Source organism: Phyllostomus discolor, chromosome 5 (genome assembly GCF_004126475.2).
Source record: "Phyllostomus discolor isolate MPI-MPIP mPhyDis1 chromosome 5, mPhyDis1.pri.v3, whole genome shotgun sequence".
NCBI classification, from domain to species: Eukaryota; Metazoa; Chordata; class Mammalia; order Chiroptera; family Phyllostomidae; genus Phyllostomus; species Phyllostomus discolor.
In genome coordinates, this window is record NC_040907.2 from 21,522,672 (window position 1) to 21,539,530 (window position 16,859).

Genomic DNA, 16,859 nt, shown 5'->3' on the forward strand with positions numbered 1-16,859 from the left:
GCCAATCTCTTACTAACTGATTTACATAATAGCTAAATTTTGCTGTGTGTTTTTAGGAGTCAGGCCGGAACTAATCATTTTTATTTTTTTTAATTTAAATTATTTTATTGTTCAATTACAGTTGTCCATATTTTCTCTCCCCCCTCCAATCCTCCCTCCCTCCCTTGCTTCCACCCTCCACCTCAGTTTTATCCCTGTGTCCTTTATAGTAGTTCCTGAAAACCCTTCTTCCCATTGTCCCCACCCCCCTCCCCTCTGGCTATTGTTAGATTGTTCTTAATTTCAATGACTCTGGTCACATTTTATTTGCTTTTTTCTTTTGTTGATTATGTTCCAGCTAAAGGTGAGATCATATGGTATTTGTCCCTCACCGCCTGGCTTATTTTACTTAGCATAATGCTCTCCAGTTCCATCCATGCTGTCACAAAGGGTATAAAAACAGGCACACAGACCAATGGAACAGAACAGAGAGCCCAGAAATAAACCCAAGTCTCTACGTTCAATTAACATTTGACAAAGACGGAAGAAGCATAAAATGGAGTAAAAATAGCCTGTTCAACCAATGGTGTTGGGAGATCTGGACAGCTACATGCAAAAAAAGAAACTTGATCACCAATTTACACGTACACAAAAGTAAATTCACGGTAGATACAAGACTTAAATATAAGTTGTAAAACCATAAAAATCCTGAGCTAATCATTTTAGGTGTATCATTCACAAAAACCTGCAGATTTTCGGATGTTGTTAACCGTGCTTTACAAGTAAAGAAAGCACGATTCACAGTTGATCCAAAGTCACCCAGCTTAACTGTGAGCTGGAAATTGAACCTACGATTGTCCAACTCTCTTCTGCTCACCAGTCTGGTCATCTCTAGCCACCCTCTCTCCTTATCTCTTTTTCTTTTTTTCTCCTTATTTCTTATTGTTTCTTCTCTGATCTCTCTCCGGCCTAAGGCTCCCAGTTCGCCCCTTCAACAGGCCCCGCCCCCTCAGTTTGAATGCCTGCCTATTGGGCAGTGTCATTACCCAGAACCTGTGGAAAAGACCCGAAGCACAACAGGCCCCACCCTCACATTTATAACCTGTTCTGATTTGTTCCGTTCCCGGGACGGGAGAAAGTGACACATCTATTGGCTGACGACCTCTTAAAGGCTGTAAACGGAGTTCACGCGGTTCCTTCTGGGAGTTGTAGTCTAAGATGGTCCATTCCGGGGAGGTGTCGTTTGGACTCCGCGTCCCAGCATTCCCTGCGTGAGCTTTGGAGCACTTCCGCCCCGTTGTGAAGTGGGTGGCTCGGTTGGTGAGTCCCGGTGGCGAGGCGGGGGCAGTTGAGACTCAGGCACTGGGCTGGAGACTTAGGAGGTGGTGGTGTTACAGGGGACTGGGGAAGGTGAGAGGGGAGAAAGAAGCTTTTGTGGGTGGGTGGGTGGATGGGAGTGTGAGAAGCGGTCAGAGAATGAAGCGTCCGGAGATGGGAAGGGTCAGAGAGGGGGTTGGGGATGAGGAGGGAGATAGAGTCCGCTTGGCAGTGAGGACCGCCTTAGATCTGTAGGTGAGGACACCGAGAGAGCTTTTAGAGGTGGGAGCGTCGTGGAAGGGCCAGAAGACCACAGAGGGAAGGAGAGAGAGTTCTGGGGCCCTGGCAAGAAGTGAAAATAAGAGGGCCTGAGCTTGGAGCCCAACCCTCAAAATATCGTTCGAGTCTCCACCTGCCCACCTAGAACAGACATCTCAGTTGATACCCCCTTACACGTTCTCTAGTGGTTGTGACTCCTGGAACCCAGTGGGTGGGACTGCCTATTGTGCAAACCTGCACCTCTTTTCTTGTGGCTGATGGAGGTGAAGGGCACCATCGTCTGCCTTACCCAGGGGCCTTCTGATTTCTCTTGTATTCTTCCACATCCAGGGATCTTCCGATCTTTCAGTTTCCTCAATGTGTCTTGAATCTGCTCTTTCCTTGTTGGGTTTTTGCTGAAGCCTCCATCTTTTCACCTCCCAGCTTGGCCAAACACATTGTAGCTAGTGTGATCTGTTTAATCCACAAGTCTGATTATGCCTTTGGCTTTAAAAACCTTCTTGGCGTCCACTCATCACTGATAGAACTAAGTCCAAACACCTCTGTTTGATATTCCAGATCCTCCATAAACTACTTTGCTGCCTGATCTTCGTGGACCCCACACTGCAGGGCTCCCAAGGTTCTCCCCATTTCTTGGGGAGGCTGTTTGGTTTCCCACCATTATAAATGCTGTTGTCTCTGTTTAGAATACACACCCTCCCCTCCCCATTCTCTGCCAAGGGAGCTATTCTTTCTTCAAGAAGCAACTCAAATGTTACTTTGTTCAGTTGCCTTAAGCAGATAAAGTTTCCCCTCACCCCCAGCTCCCACAGAATTCTCACTGCATTTTCCACATTTTGGTCATCATTATCTGTGCCCCGCCTCCCCTTTTTTTTTCCTCTCTTCAACTAGACTGTCAGCATCTCTGGTACAGGAACAGTTTCTGAGTCACCTCTGTTTCCCCATTGCCTAGTAAATACTTCATGAATGTGTGACTAAAGACAATCCAAGGTGAGCTTTGCTATGCAGGCTTGAAAGGTGCTACTTCCGGTGGGTTCTAGGGGCATGAGTCTCAGTCTTCTGCTTATTAAGGCTGTTTTTGCTGGAAGCTGATTCAGTGCCTGTGGGAGTTTAAGCCATGGGTGGCAAATACACGGAATGTGTGCGGCCACTTCCGTTTCCTGTGCTTGGCAGACATAGTTAATTGGTCACAACACATGCAACCCTCAGCACAGTTGAATGTAGTTGGTGCTTTAAATGGAACCTATTTGCTTTCCCTGGTTTATGTCCTTAAGAGTGAGGTCAGGCTGCTTAAGCAATAGCTTGGACCATCATCCAATTGAGCTTGAAAGCCTTCGGGAATTCCCAGTTTTTTTCTCTTTGAAGGTCACAGACCAGTCTTGGTCTTTCCCATGAGACTGGGGCAGATCTCCACCCCACGCGCCCCCCCGCCAACCCCCCCCCCCACACACACACTGTTACTGTGTGGGTTCTTGTCCACATCCATACTTATGCATACTCATGACCCCAGGAGCCAGGATGCCTCTGAGCTTCCCTGTGTTTGTAAAGGGGTCCTGATTTTGACAGCATCCAACACCAATCTTCATCATTTAGGAGAATCTGCACCCTTTCCAGGGCTTCCTGGAGATTGGAAGAGACCTTTTAGATCACTCGGCTGAAAGGTGGCAAAGTGACAGCCCGTGCCGAAAGAAGCCTTCTATCCTGCTTGTTTAATCCCCAGGGTGTTTGAAGCAAGTTTGAATAGGTTGCCAACATTTAAAAACCTAGAGTTCTGACTTAGAAAAATTCTAAGGCCTGTGGACACCAAGCCAGCAGTCCCTCTGGCGCTCTGTAGGAGCACAGCCCCTACTCTGCACATTTACTCAGTTACGTTGTCTGGCTTCTAGCCATTGACATTTGTAGCCACTGATTTTAGTCTCCCTGTCCCTTTGCTCCACTCCCATTGTACTAATTGGGGAGTCTGGGCAACTGTGAGTAGGGTCGGGCTGTCCGCTGCAGTCTAGGGAGGCTGAGAAGCCGCACGACCTGCCCAAAGCCACACAGCTGATAAATGGCGGGAGTGGAGCTAGAGCCCTGATTTGCTCACTCCTGCCTTAATGCCCTTCCCACTCTCCATGCCATCTTCTCGGGACTTTGCGTGAGTGGCAGACCTAGAAGAGGCTGTGTGGTGTGGATAAAAAAAATGTCTGGAGAAGACAAATCTGGACTTATATTCCAACTCTTCCACTTGATGGTTGTATAACCTTAAGTGAATTTTTTCCATAGGAGCTCAGTTCCATATATGTAAATTAAAGATACATTAGGGTCATACATGCCTCCCGGGATAATGGCATTCTAAAGGCAACATGGAAGGTGATGATCACATTTAGCCAAAAATCACAGCTTGAAAAAACCTTGGGCAAGGAGCCATGTAGAGACCCACACGCTGTCTTTCGATAAGCTAACTAGAACAGCTGGGTTTTCTTGGTTGGACACTAGATGAAAGAGTCGGCTATGTATACAGACTGCTGTAGAAGGACGGTGCTCACAGTCAGGGGGAGGGATGCTCGAGGGAACTCGGACCAGCCCGGGGACCAGCAGAGTCATGGGCGTCATCATGTCACCGCTCGCTCACTCTGGAAGAGACGCAGAGTGAATGGGACTGGTGCACTGTTTAAATCCTGGCCTTTCTTCCTCCTCCTGGTGTTTGTGTGCAGTTAATACGTGTGAGTTACACATCAGTGTCAGCCCAACACAAGTGATGCTTCGCTGGCTTGGCTGGGGGATTCAGTGAGATGATGGCTGGGAGCACTTAGCGCCGGGCCTGGCACCGTGGGCGCTCAGTAAATATGTCTCTTGGAGGTTGCTGCCTCTAGTGACGGCCCAGAGATTCCTGGTAGTGTCAGCACTGAGGGGTGCCCTTGTCCGTTTTTTCCCTGTGTGAAGCCACCCTGATGTTGGCTGACTGCACTGACCACCCCCTGTAGATAAGCTGCTGTTCATATGTAAGAGAGTAGCAGAATAATCCTCAGGTTTGTGTTGGAAAATAACCTTTGGGACTTTCAAGTCATCCCAGAAGAAAATACCTGTTATCTGAGGCCCTGGGCTTCCGGCCTGGTGGGACACTGACTGCCCATGTTGCTGTAGCGTTCTCTCTGTGCTGGGTACCGGTTTTGCTCTCGACTGCCTCTTATTAGACTAACTTTTGTGAAGGCAGAGACTGTCTGTCCTGGTTACGGCTGGCTCTCCAGCTTGCAGTACCGTGCAGGGGACATAGTGGGATGCTGCAGATGGCTGGCGGATCAGTCCTCGTGTGAGAGGGTGTGACCCAAGTGTGTTTAGGATAGTGTATGAGGAAGGCTGTGGTTAAAAAAGAGATTTCACGAAAGGTTAATTTTTTTTTAAAGATTTTATTTCTTTATTTTTAGGGAGGGAAGGGAGGGGGAGAGAGAGAGAGAGAGAGAGAGGGAGAGGGAGAGAGAGAGGGAGAGAGAGAGGGAGAGAGGAAGAGAAACATCGATGTGCGGTTGCTGGGGGTTATGGCCTGCAACCCAGGAATGTACCCTGGCTGGGAGAAAGGTTAATTTTTTTAGTGTGATGTAAATTATGGATCTTCCTTAGCCCGTTAGGTTTTTAATGTACCAGCTTTACTGTTCTAATAAAAGGCAACTAAACTTCCAAGGGCCCTGCTATTTATCGAACATTGGGACGGGCACCGTGGACACAAATGAGTAGGATTTAGTGCTGACTCTGGTAACGCAACCTAACGGGGGGGCGGGGGGGCTGTCAGGTGTAAGAATGTGAACTGCGGTAGTGTAGGAAACGTGTGTGTTCGAGGTGTGTGCCCTTTGCTTAGGGAGCGCAGGGCTGGGGAGGCGGTTGTGGGAGAGCAGGCATGGGGCAGGGCATGGTGAGAGCAGGTCAAGGAAGTCTTAACAGGTGAGGTGACGTTGAGCTGAGAGCTGAAGGGCAAGTAGGAAGTTGCCAGGGGGTCGTGAGTTGTGTCCCTAAGTATGTGGAGGTCTTTAGGACGAGCCTCTGCTTTTCATCGTCCTTGCCTTGTTTCTGGACAGTCCAGTCGGGTGGCCTAAAACCAAACACCCCTTCCCTCCACTCTCAGCTCAGCTGTGCCGTTCCCATGTGGGAGCCGCTGAGAGCCTCCTCTGGGCCCGCATGATGTATGTCATCTCGATTCGTCGGGAGTGACACGGGGCTCGTTTTCTCAGCTAGTCGAGCGAGTGTGAGTGTTGCGAGGTCTTCGCCGTGTGGAAGTGGAAGCCCCAGACATTTGCTTTGTAAGTGTTTCCCGAGAGCCTCCTGCATCCAGTGTGCACTGCGCTGCTGTGGCTGTGGGGCGGGCAGGTGTGAACACGAGAGGTCAGTCGTGGCCCTTGCCCTCAGCGAGGCTGTAATCTCTCTGGGGACACATACATGTACACACGTCCCTGTGATACAGTCTGGCAAGTGGCCAGAGTCACAGCAATGGAAATAAATAGGAGAAAAGGATTCCTTCTGGCATGAGGAAGGTCATTCTTTTCCTTTCATCTAGTTTGCCTAGGAAGGCGTCATTATAATCCTTGCTCTGTGACAGATGGCTGTCAGTAGTTGAATCGCTGTCCCCGAGTGCTTCCTGTGTGTGTGGAGCACTGGGCCAGGCCCCGCAGGGAGCCTGTGGTCTGGCGGGTAGGTGCCTGTCAAGTATGATCTGGGTGACGGCACAGAAAACACAAGGTGGCATGGGAGCTTGGGGCTGAGGACCGGATCTTGGGAAAGTACAATTTAAGCTGAGACTGAGCGAGGTGGAGAAAGGGAAGAGATGGCTCCCAAAGGAGACCCCAGCATGTGGCAGGGCTCAGAGGGCAGCATGGTGCAGGAGCTGCAAGCTGTGCAGCTGAAACACCGTGGCCGGCGGGAGCATGGCGGGAGCATGGTGAAGAAACGAGGTTTGGGCAAGGTTCGTCCTTGATCCCGAGGGAAATGGGAGGCCACTGAAGGGTGCCTAGCAGGAAGTGACACGGTCAGGTTTTGGTCTAGTCTGGTGGTTGGGCACAGAAGGGGCCAGGGGTTCTTCGGTGAGGGGAGTGGAGGCAGGGGCGAGAGATAAGGTGCTGATCGAGTGACGAGTGCAGTGAGTCCCTGGGCCGAGGGGGTGGCACTGGGGATGAAAGTGGTTAGAAGGCCAGGGGGACATGTTTGGCGGTGAGTGGGATGAGGAGTGTCTTGGAGAATGATGACGGCCAGGTTTCTGGCCTGGCTGAGCTGACGGAAGGGGTGCCTGTGTTGGACGGACAGCTCCAGGAAAGGGACAGGCTTGCAAGAGAAAATGATGCATTCAGTTTTTGACCCGATGAGTTCGAAGTGCCTAAGAGACAGTCAAGTGGAAGTGTCTTGTAGGTGGTTAGATTTGGGGGTCTGGAGGTCTGGGGCTAGGTCCTGGTTGCAGTTTTGAGGAGTCATAGAGGTGGTGAAAACTGCCAGGCAAGTAGGATGACCAAGGGGGAGTACGGAGTGAGCGAGGGACTTTGCAAGGAGAGCACCCGCAGAGGAAGAGTAAGGCCTCACGGCCCAGGGAGAAAGGCCTTCCGGAGGGGTGGCGTTTGGATCCCAGCTTGGGGGGGGGCAGACTTGGGACATGTGGAGAGGGGGGAAGGCTTCGCTGGGACTGGATCATGGAGGCCCGATGCCAGGCTAAGGCGTTGAGCGTGCCCCAGAGGACCTAATGCTGTGCTAACTCTGGTGTTGGTGCCAGACTGTGGCCTAACTGCTTGTGGAAAAGGGCATCCCTTAGCTCTACCTCCCCCCCCCCCCATTCAGTGGTAGTGGTGAGTGTGGGGAAAGCGAGGGAGGTGAGGCTCCTGGGTCCTCCTGCCCACTGTCTTCTGTCCTTCTGCATTCAGAGCCTTGGAAAGCATTTCCTCTCCCAGGAGCCTCCTGAAGGACACACCGTAGATGCAGGAAGACGGCGGGTGAGGACAGCCCAGCTGAAGTGAGGAGTCCTGGACAGAGCATGGCTGTAGCCCTGGAATCCCAGGCCCAGGTCTCTCCCCCACCAGAGCTGGAAGAACTCCTGATTGTGAAATTGGAGGAGGACGCGTGGAGATCAGAATCCAGACCTCAGGCGAAGGACCGTGACCCTGTCCCTGGCCCTGAGGCCTCCCGCCAGCGCTTCAGGCAGTTCCAGTACAGGGATGCATCTGGACCCCATGAGGCCTTCAGCCAGCTCTGGGCGCTCTGCTGCCGCTGGCTGCGGCCGGAGATCCGTCTCAAAGAGCAGATCCTGGAGCTGCTGGTGCTGGAGCAGTTTCTGACTATCTTACCCAGGGAGGCCCAGGCCTGGGTGCAGGCGCGCCACCCGGAGAGCGGCGAGGAGGCGGTGGCCCTGGTGGAGGATTGGCACCGAGAGGCCCGGGCTGCAGGACAGCGGGTGAGGCAAACAGTCTGTTCCCCAGAAGTGGGCCAGGCACGGCAGCGGGGCTGTGACAAGGTTAATAATTGCCAAAATAATAATTGTTATTGAACAACTGACATTTATTGAGCGTGACTATGTACCAGACATTGTTCTGAGTGCTTTCTGTGTATTAACTCACTCAGTCCTGTCCACACAGTTTCACGAGACAGGTGCTGTTGTCCTAGCTTTCCCAGTGAGGAGCAGAACTGAGTGTGAGAGGACGCACCCTGTTTTCGTGTGCCCCACAGCTGCTTGTCACATGCGGCAGGGAGGAGACAGATGGAACTCTTAGGGCTTCAGGGCTGGAAGCAGAAGCACGTGAGACCCAGAGATGAGAGCTGACTTAGATCCAGGTCTTTACGATTCTGCGTCTGTGAGATGAGGGGGTTGGGCTAGACCCAAAATTCTCAAATTATACCCATTGTGAGCTGAAGACAGAAAAAAAAATAAGGTGATGAAACCTACTCTATAATGTATTTTTTCCTGTGACTTCCATTTTTTTAACTTTCTCATTTGCTCCTGAGTGCTCACAAGTGTCAAAACGAATGGATAAGTAGCTCGTTCCCCCAACCCCAGCTGTAGTTTAGGATCTTACATCGCAAGGTTCGTAACTCATACAGCCTCCTTCGTTATCAACAAACATCCCCCACGGGGGTGGTGCATCTGCGACAGTCAACAGGCCTGCAGTGTATGTAGTTGCTACCTTTTGTGTAAAAATGGGGAAGAAGTAGGAGTATACATTATACAGATGCATGTATGTAAAGAATCTCTGAAAGGGTGCAGGTAAAGAGTGCTCACCTTTGGGGAGGAATGGGGGCAGAGGTGGGGCTGGGCTGTTTTCATTGAATATACCTTTATGTATATTTTCTGTTTCTGAGCCATGTGAGTGTTGAAAATACCTATTGAAGACATTAAAATACATTTTTTAATTTTTAGATTTTATTTATTATTTTTAGAGAGAGGAGAAGAGAGGGAGAAAGAGAGGGAGAGAAACATCAGTGTGTGAGAGAAACATTGAACGATTGTCTCTTGTGCGCCCCCCACACTGGGGACCTGGCCTTCAACCCAGGCACGTGCCCTGATTGGGAATTGAACCAGTGACCTTTTGGTTTGCAGACCACTACTCAGTCCACTGAGCCACACCAGCCATGGCTGTAACACATTTTTAAAATGGAGTGTGTCTGTAAGGCAATTGAGTGGAGTGTGTCTGTAAGGCTGTAAGTGAAATGGTTATGTTTGGGGGATTTAGGGTCAGGGAATAACATCCGGGCCTCTACCTCTGAATTTGCAACCTAGTGAGAGAGGGAAGAAATTAGTTTTATGATTGATAATGCCGAATTGGGTCATGTCACCTCCTAACTGATTATTCCCTTTTGTTTTATATATGTTCTCTATGTCTCTGAGTACTTTTTTTGTCTGAACTTCCACTTTGAAATTGAAATTCGGTTTTCCTTTGGAGTTCAAATCCCTGGTCTTTGCTGATCCTTCCGTTTTAAGAGAGACGTGCCTTTCTGAAAATTCTCTTTCATTTTAAAATTCCATCTGTAATTCTTTGTCCCTCTTTTTTTCTTATATTTAGTTTTGAATTTTCTTTGCCTTCAGCAGGAATACTTAGAGTAAGTACATTTAGAGATATAGTTGTATCTGTCTTTATGTATTTCTTTGCTTTTTAAAGCATACCTGGTAACTTTTTATCTTCTTTTTTTGGCAACTTACATATTAAACAGCCCATTTTGGATGCTTAGAGATTATCTTTAATGTTGTAAAAATTTTACTTAACTCATCTGTTTGTGACACAGAAATGCCTTGAGCAGTACCGCCTCACTGAGACACCGGGGTAGCCAGCCCCCCTGTGCTGCGGGATAATAGGTGTTTGGCAGTGTGAATGCTGGTCTGTTACTGACGTCGGTCTGACGGCTTTGTTGTCATACATTGAGCCATCTTTGGGTCTTAAAAAAAGAGTCTTTTGACCTCTGGGTCATAGTTGTGCTCCAAAGAACATTTCCTGCCCTTCCGAAAGGGGTCTTAACTGACGATGGGGAATTTCGACCATCTGTGTGTAGGAACTGAAGTTGTGTGGAGAAGAGACCCGGTCCTGGAAGGCAGTGCAGGAACTGCAGGGCTTTCGGCCGCACTCAGTGGGTCGCTGGCCCGAGAGACGGACCCAGAGGCAGTGGGAGAGGAGTCCGTGCCCTGGCCGTCCCAAGCATCCAGACACCAGGATGGTGCCCCCGGCCTTGAAAGAGAGTGGTGAGTACCAAAAATCAGGGAACGTCAAGGAAGAGGGGTGCGAAGGAAGGGTACGTGGGGAGGAGGGATGTACCGAGTTCAAGGCAAGGGATAGAGTAGTGTCTCCTGGACACACTGAGAAGCGAGGCGCGTCAGTGTTGTTAAAGGGGATGAAGCTCCCAGTGACGTCAGCTCGCCCCTCTGTGCTGAGTCGAGCCGTGGGTCCACGCTGGCACTGGGGTGAGGCACTGGGGCGAGGCACTGGGGCGAGGTGGTGCTCTGGGAGCTGGGGCTGACGCCTTGCACCTGGCACATCACTCGAGGCAGCTTAGGCACTGGATTCTCTCGCAGGGAGGGAAAAGGGGAGGTCTGCCCCGGCTGAGGGATAACCTCGGTTGGATGCCAGCAGGGCTTTTGGCAGGCCGGACTGGGGGTGGTTCTCTGGCTCGCAGAGCTTGGGTTTCAGAGACATGTTCTTCCCCTCAGCTGTCCTCACTCCCCGAGGCCCCACTCTCCCAAAGATGGGGAGCACTGGAGATTGGGAGGTGGCAGCCGAGTCCCAGGTAAGCTGCTCTCTGTGTACCTTTTCCTGCCGTTACTTCTCCTGTGCCTCTGCCCCTTCGCTGTGGTCCTTCTCTATGGCCTCCCCTCAGCAAAGGGCGCAGGGTGTCAGCCTCTGCCCCTCACCCCATCCACTGGGCCTCTCCTTGGTCATGCTGTGCCTTACGATGCTGGACTCACGCACAGTGCCTCTGTATTCCTGTTACCTTTCCTGGGGCCCGGTGGGGTTCCTGGGCTGTGACATTTGAGGCCCTTCTTTTGTGCATCTCGCAGGAAGCCCTGGGCCCTGGCAAACGTGCTGAGAAGGAGTTTCACAAGGACCCCCCAAGAGACAACTGTGGGAATGGCGTGTCCCTGGGTAAGGAATAGTGACCGCTGAAGAAGATGCCGGGTTTCCGGTGCACTCAGTTCCCGAGGAGCGTTTATCACTCTCTTAAGATTCATGCCTCTGCGAATCTATGGAACTTCAGGCACAGGGAGAGGACAGGGTTTCTGTAGGCAGTGCTGTGGGGGTGGGGGGCATGTGGGGAGGGCAGCCGGCCCGACGGAGGCAGGCGGGCTGGCTCCCTGCATTTCCTCAGCACCTCTGCCTCGGCGCAGGGCTGGGCGCTGCCTGCCGTCTCAGAAGTCCAGGCCACTCAGCATCGAGCAGGATCCGTCTCTCGGGGTGCACTAGTGAGCTACACCCAGGGGATTGATGTGCTAAACCACAGTGAGAAACGCCCATCACAGGGCTTGACACACTCGAGGCCCACGTGACCCGCACAGGCGCCTCTCCTGTGGGCACCGCTGCACAGGAAGCTGAGTAGTGATGCTCTGCTTCCCGAGGGAGCTTGGGAGTCAGACACTGGGTGGGATAAAGTAGGAGACAGACAGGTCTCACTCACTGGTGTCCGGGAGGTAAGACACTAGAAGCTTGCTGGCCACTTGCTCGGCAGTGTGAACCCCCCTTTATATGTGGTATTTGGTGAAAATCGTGTTCAAAGGGACGAACTTTGCAAAATGCTGGTCTATGCTAGATAGTCTTTAGGCCTCTTTGAGCTCTAAGCTCTTTTTCTGGTGTTCTTCAAATATTTATGTAATTAAAGACTTCCTATTTTGTTAGGGTTGGGCACTGTTGGGACAGCAGTCCTTTAAATGTAGTGAACTGTTGTAAAAAATGAGAAAATTTACTTTCTCTCATTACTGGAAGTGCAGAGGAGGGCCTGCTCCAACCGCAGTGCAGATGGGCTCAGCAGTAGCGCGGTTCTTCCTTTCTCTCTGCTCTGCCATCCTCCTGCTCAGCTTTACATTAAAGCCATTGTGTGTCAGAGTCGAGAGACAGATGCACGCCAATGACAATCGAGGCCACAAGTTTTTCAGTAAGAGAGGACACACACCACACACCTACATACAGGGAGAGAGGGAGGCCTTTCCTCCAGCCTCTGCATTCATTCTGATTGGGCCAGTTTAAGTCACGTGCCCATCTGCGGGCCAACCGCAGTGACTTCCTTCTTGTACCACGTGCTTCACAACAGCCAAACAGCAAATGAACCGAGCAAACAGGCGGGTGAGCATTTGCGGTGAAGGGCTCCTGTTTCCTTTCTCTAGCCCTCCGCACGTTTGATGGGATGGGCGTGGGAGTTTCCCATCAGCCTCTCACAGGGACACAGGTTTCAGGGACATTTTGGACAAGCACTGTGCTCAACGAATCATTTCTATCATTTCTTTTTATATAGGAGTTCTAGTTTCAAAACCAAATGTCATCTCACAGCCAGAGCAAGGACCAGAATTTTGGGGCCCGAGTCTTAAAACTCCTGGAAAAAGGAGCACTGGGAATTGCGGCCCGGACAGTGAGCAGATGAAAGCAGCTCCAGCACTGGCCTGGAGGGATTCGAAGGCCTGGGAGGAGCAGTGCCAGTGGGACGTGGAGGACACGAAGGTGTCCGGCGTGCACTGGGGCTATGAGGAGACTAAGACTTTCCTGGCAATTCTGAGTGAGTCCCCTTTCTCCGAAAAGCTCCGGACTTGTCACCAGAACCGCCAGGTGTACCGGGCCATTGCAGAGCGGCTGAGGGCACGGGGCTTCCTGCGGACACTGGAGCAGTGTCGCTACAGGGTCAAAAACCTCCTGCGGAATTACCGGAAGGCCAAGAGCAGCCACCCGCCGGGGACCTGCCCCTTCTATGAGGAGCTGGAGGCCCTGGTGAGGGCGCGGTCGGCCTTCAGAGCCGCAGACGGCCCGGGCGAGGCTGTGGTTCTCCCCAGGCTGGGGGACAGTGACGCAGAGATGGAGGAGCCAGAGGAAGGGGGCTGGGAGCCAGAGGAGACAGCAGAGGACTGTGACGGTGATGACCTGGCCATCGACGAGTCCGTCCAGGAGCCCAGGGTTCCGGGGGGTCCAGCTCTGTTCCAGAGTCGTATTGGTAAGAACACAGGCATTTAATCGGGTCCAGGTTCCAGCCCTCCTGCTAGCCAGGCCTCTGCTCCCTGAGTTCAGGGCACAGAAGTCTGGGCTGCTGCCACTGGAGTAAGGCGCTGAGTTCCTTCAGTCACCCTCAGACGTCTGTGCTCTTCTGTGACCAGCTCTCAACTTTCTTAGCTATAGAAACAGCCTTTTATAAAATCCTATGAACCTTAAAGACCAAGGGAACCTCAGTGTTTCCCAAAGTGCATATGAGGATGATCGTAGGTGTTGCACAAGGAAACCTTTAATTTTAATGTGTATGAACATATCAACCGTGATTTCACAGGTCGTCAGCTTAGGGAAAGAAACCACTGAGTGAAATACTCAATGGAGCAGAAATCAGGGCAGCGCGTAGCTGAGTGACCGGTGTGTGGGAGACACCCGAGTCACTGTCAGGGTGGGAGCACTGCGGCCTGAGAGACGGAGCGTTTCAGCTCCAGGTCCAAGGGAGGCCGGGGCCGTCAGGGTTAGAGCCCGGGCTCCGGCCTCCCCTCTGCGGTTTCCCATCCACCTGCTGCCTCCCCGGCTGCGTCACGCACCCACAGAGGAGCCGAGCACAGACCACTTTCTTTCCCTCCTTCCATGGAGGAGGAAAGTGCGTCCTCAGTTGGACTCTTAATGCGATTGTTTGCACTTCCTTCGTGTCTTTAGGGATTCTCAGTTCCCATTTTTGTTACAAGGCAAGTTCACAAACGTAAGTTGAGGACGTGTATTGAAGGGATAGAGAGAGTCTCTTGTATCCCAGCTGCAGGCCTTTCCCCGAACCAGTCAGCTGAAGCCAGGGGGGTTGGTCACCTGGTATAACATGGACACGTGAGTCCTCCCCTTTAGCCAGGACTCACAGAATCCCTTCTAAGGCGTGGGGCTGGGGGAGCTCTGGTGTAGCCCTGAGAGGCCAGGGTAGGTTCTTTGTTGGTGCCCCAAGTATGTGGACAGTTTCCGAGGTGCCCCTGTTCTAGGCATTTAACAGGCAGGTGACCCTGATCCCTGATGACCTAGGCAAGCCTCTTTAAGTCTCACAATTCTGGACTTCACTCCTGACAGCAGGTGTGCACTGGGGCTATGAGGAGACCAAGGCCTTCCTGACCATCCTCAGTGAGTCCCCATTTCCCGAAAAGCTTCGCACCTGTCACCAGAACAGCCAGGTGTACCGGGCCATCGCAGAGCGGCTGTGTGCACAGGGCTTCCTGCGGACACTGGAGCAGTGTCGCTACAGGTTCAAAAACCTCCTTCGAAGCTACCGCAAAGCCAAGAGCAGCCACCCGCCGGGGACCTGCCCCTTCTATGAGGAGCTGGACTCACTGGTGAGGGCGCGGACTGCGGTCAGAGCCGTGGGAACCGTCAGGGAGGCGGCGGGTCTCCCTGCGTCCGGGCGGAGCAGTACAGAGGCTGATGACCCGGAGGCCTGGGGTGAGGTGGCAGGTGAAGATGCCGGCAGACCTCCAACCCCGTGTCCTGGAACCCCAGACACTGGTAAGCATGGAGTGGTGGCATGTCCATGGAATCCACAAGCACGCCGACAGGGAGGGAGCCAGGCTCCTTATCTCGTCTCTGGACTAAACCAGAAAGGAACTGGACAGGAAAAGTATTTGTACTTCGCTCCGACTATGTCTGGCTCGGTGTAATCCCTAAATGGTACAAGCAGTCAGATCTGGGCTCTCCTGGGATTCATTTGTGCAGTTACAGAGTTTATTCCGTCTCACGTGCCAGAGGACGTACTGACTGTGCCAGGAGGAGGAGGTGTTCAGTGTCACACAGTGGGATGAGGGCGCTGCCCAGGGAGCCCGGCTGGCGGTGCTGGTGGGGTCCTCCTTGTGCCTTGTGCCCCGGACTCTGTTCTCAGCTTTGTGGGTCAGAAATGCATGTGTGCCCCAAAACTTGATCGATTTCCTGTTAGCCACATTTGTACGATGTGTCATATAAAACAAAGTGCAAATTCATGTTAGCCAAATTCGTAAGGCACAAGATACAGATACATAAATAGACACTAACTAATGAATGAAAAAACGGCATTTCTGTTCACCCTTTCAGGTTTTGAGATGAGGCATGAGGATGACGACCAGGGTTCAGAGCTGGACATTTTCGAGGATTTGCCTGGTGCTTTACCAACACGGGCTGTGGAGGCTTCCAGCCACCCTTGCCATTTGGGGGAAGACGGTGAGCACGAAGACGAAGGGGAAGAGCAGTCAGGAACTCGACCGCAGGGGCAGTGGGAGGAATGTTCCTCTGAGGAGGACTCAGAAAGGCTCATTGACCACCAAGGGCTGTACCTTGCAGAGAAACCCCACCAGCGTGAGCCACGCGCGAGGAGCTGCAGTCAGCCCTCCCCCTTCATCGCCCGCCGGCGGACACACACAGGCGAGAAGCCCTGCTGGTGCCTCCAGTGCGAGGAGAGCTTCAGTGACGCCTCTGACCCCCACACCCGCCAGAGAATTCACCCTGGAGAGCAGCCCTGCAGATGCTCCGAATGTGGGAAGAGCTTCAGGGACCGCCCCAGTCTGGCGGCTCACCAGCCAGTCCATGCAGGGGTAAGGCCGTGTGCGTGCGGGGAGTGCTGGAAAGGCCCCAGCCAGAGCGCAGACCTTCTGAAACCCCAGAGAGCCCGTGTGGGAGGAAACCCTCACTGCCGTAGTGAGCCTGGCGAAAACTCTGGCCAAAGCAAGTCCTTCAGTGCTCACTGGAGGAACCTGGCAGAGGAGACAGCTCCGGAACAACCTCCAGGTGCCAAGAAGAACTCTCCTGGGCTCAACAGCGCCAACTCAGGGGAGAAGCTTTATCAGTGTTCTGAATGTGGAAGGACCTTCTCCAAGAGCTCTGCCCTCATCAGTCACCAGAGAATCCACACGGGAGAGAAACCATACGAATGTGCGGAGTGTGGGAAAAGCTTCAGCAAGAGCTCCACGCTGGCCAACCACCAGCGGACCCACACTGGGGAGAAGCCGTACGAGTGCGCGGACTGCGGGAAGTGCTTCAGTGAGCGCTCCAAGCTCATCACGCACCGGCGAGTGCACACGGGGGAGAAGCCCTACGAGTGCCTCGAGTGTGGGAAGTTCTTCCGTGACCGCTCTAATCTCATTACTCACCAGAGGATTCACACGGGCGAGAAGCCTTACAGATGCAGGGAGTGTGGGAAGTGCTTCAACCAGAGCTCCAGTCTCATCATTCACCAGAGAATCCACACCGGGGAGAAACCCTACAAGTGCCTGGAGTGCGGCAAAGACTTCAACAACAGCTCCCACTTCAGTGCCCACCGGAGAACCCACGCAGGAGGGAAGGCGTCGTAGGGGATGGCGCCCCCCCCCCCCACGACAAAAGAGATGAATGTGTATTTGAGTCTCCCCAGATTATGAGATGTATGGTAGAAGGAAACATGCCCAATTCCTAAGCTGTGTGTATACCCAGGGAAGTTATCTTGATATAATCCAGGTAATTTGGAAGCAAATTACAAATGCTAAGGATCCAGACTCGAAGGCACTTTTCTTGAGTGTAATTTGTTCTGTAAAAAATTTACACTCAGTCCTCAGGCCATCCTCACACTTGCTGCTGTGTAAGGGCTTTATCCGCGTTTGAGCCCAACCGATCACGTAGGGGTCAGAGGCAGTTCAGTGGTGCTGAGCGGTG

At 52.4% G+C, this 16,859-nt stretch overlaps 1 protein-coding gene across 4 annotated transcripts; it reads left to right on the forward strand.

The window, feature by feature from the left end:
- Positions 1 to 1,198: 1,198 nt before the first annotated feature.
- Positions 1,199 to 16,754, forward strand: ZSCAN20 (zinc finger and SCAN domain containing 20). Of its 4 annotated transcripts, none has more exons than XM_036025737.1 (8): positions 1,199 to 1,299; positions 7,452 to 7,978; positions 10,066 to 10,252; positions 10,718 to 10,794; positions 11,066 to 11,150; positions 12,511 to 13,197; positions 14,286 to 14,711; positions 15,270 to 16,754. In XM_036025737.1, exons 2-8 carry the CDS (start codon positions 7,562 to 7,564, stop codon positions 16,520 to 16,522), a joined length of 3,132 nt encoding a protein of 1,043 aa, XP_035881630.1. In that variant the 5' UTR covers positions 1,199 to 1,299; positions 7,452 to 7,561; the 3' UTR covers positions 16,523 to 16,754. The 4 variants fall into 4 exon arrangements, with proteins under 4 accessions (XP_035881630.1, XP_028368062.1, XP_028368063.1 ...); XM_028512261.2 differs by having other exon boundaries at positions 1,201 to 1,299; positions 14,283 to 14,711; XM_028512262.2 differs by having other exon boundaries at positions 1,293 to 1,389; positions 14,283 to 14,711.
- The last annotated feature ends 105 nt before the right edge of the window (positions 16,755 to 16,859 follow it).

Bases quoted from the DNA above. Each gene is read 5' to 3' on its own strand.
- ZSCAN20 (XM_028512261.2), top strand. From the start codon at position 7,562: ATGGCTGTAGCCCTGGAATCCCAGGCCCAGGTCTCTCCCCCACCAGAG. The intron at 11,151-12,510 runs GTAAGGAATAGT...CTTTTTATATAG, and splicing joins TGGGAATGGCGTGTCCCTGG to GAGTTCTAGTTTCAAAACCA. The intron at 14,712-15,269 runs GTAAGCATGGAG...TCACCCTTTCAG, and splicing joins TCCTGGAACCCCAGACACTG to GTTTTGAGATGAGGCATGAG.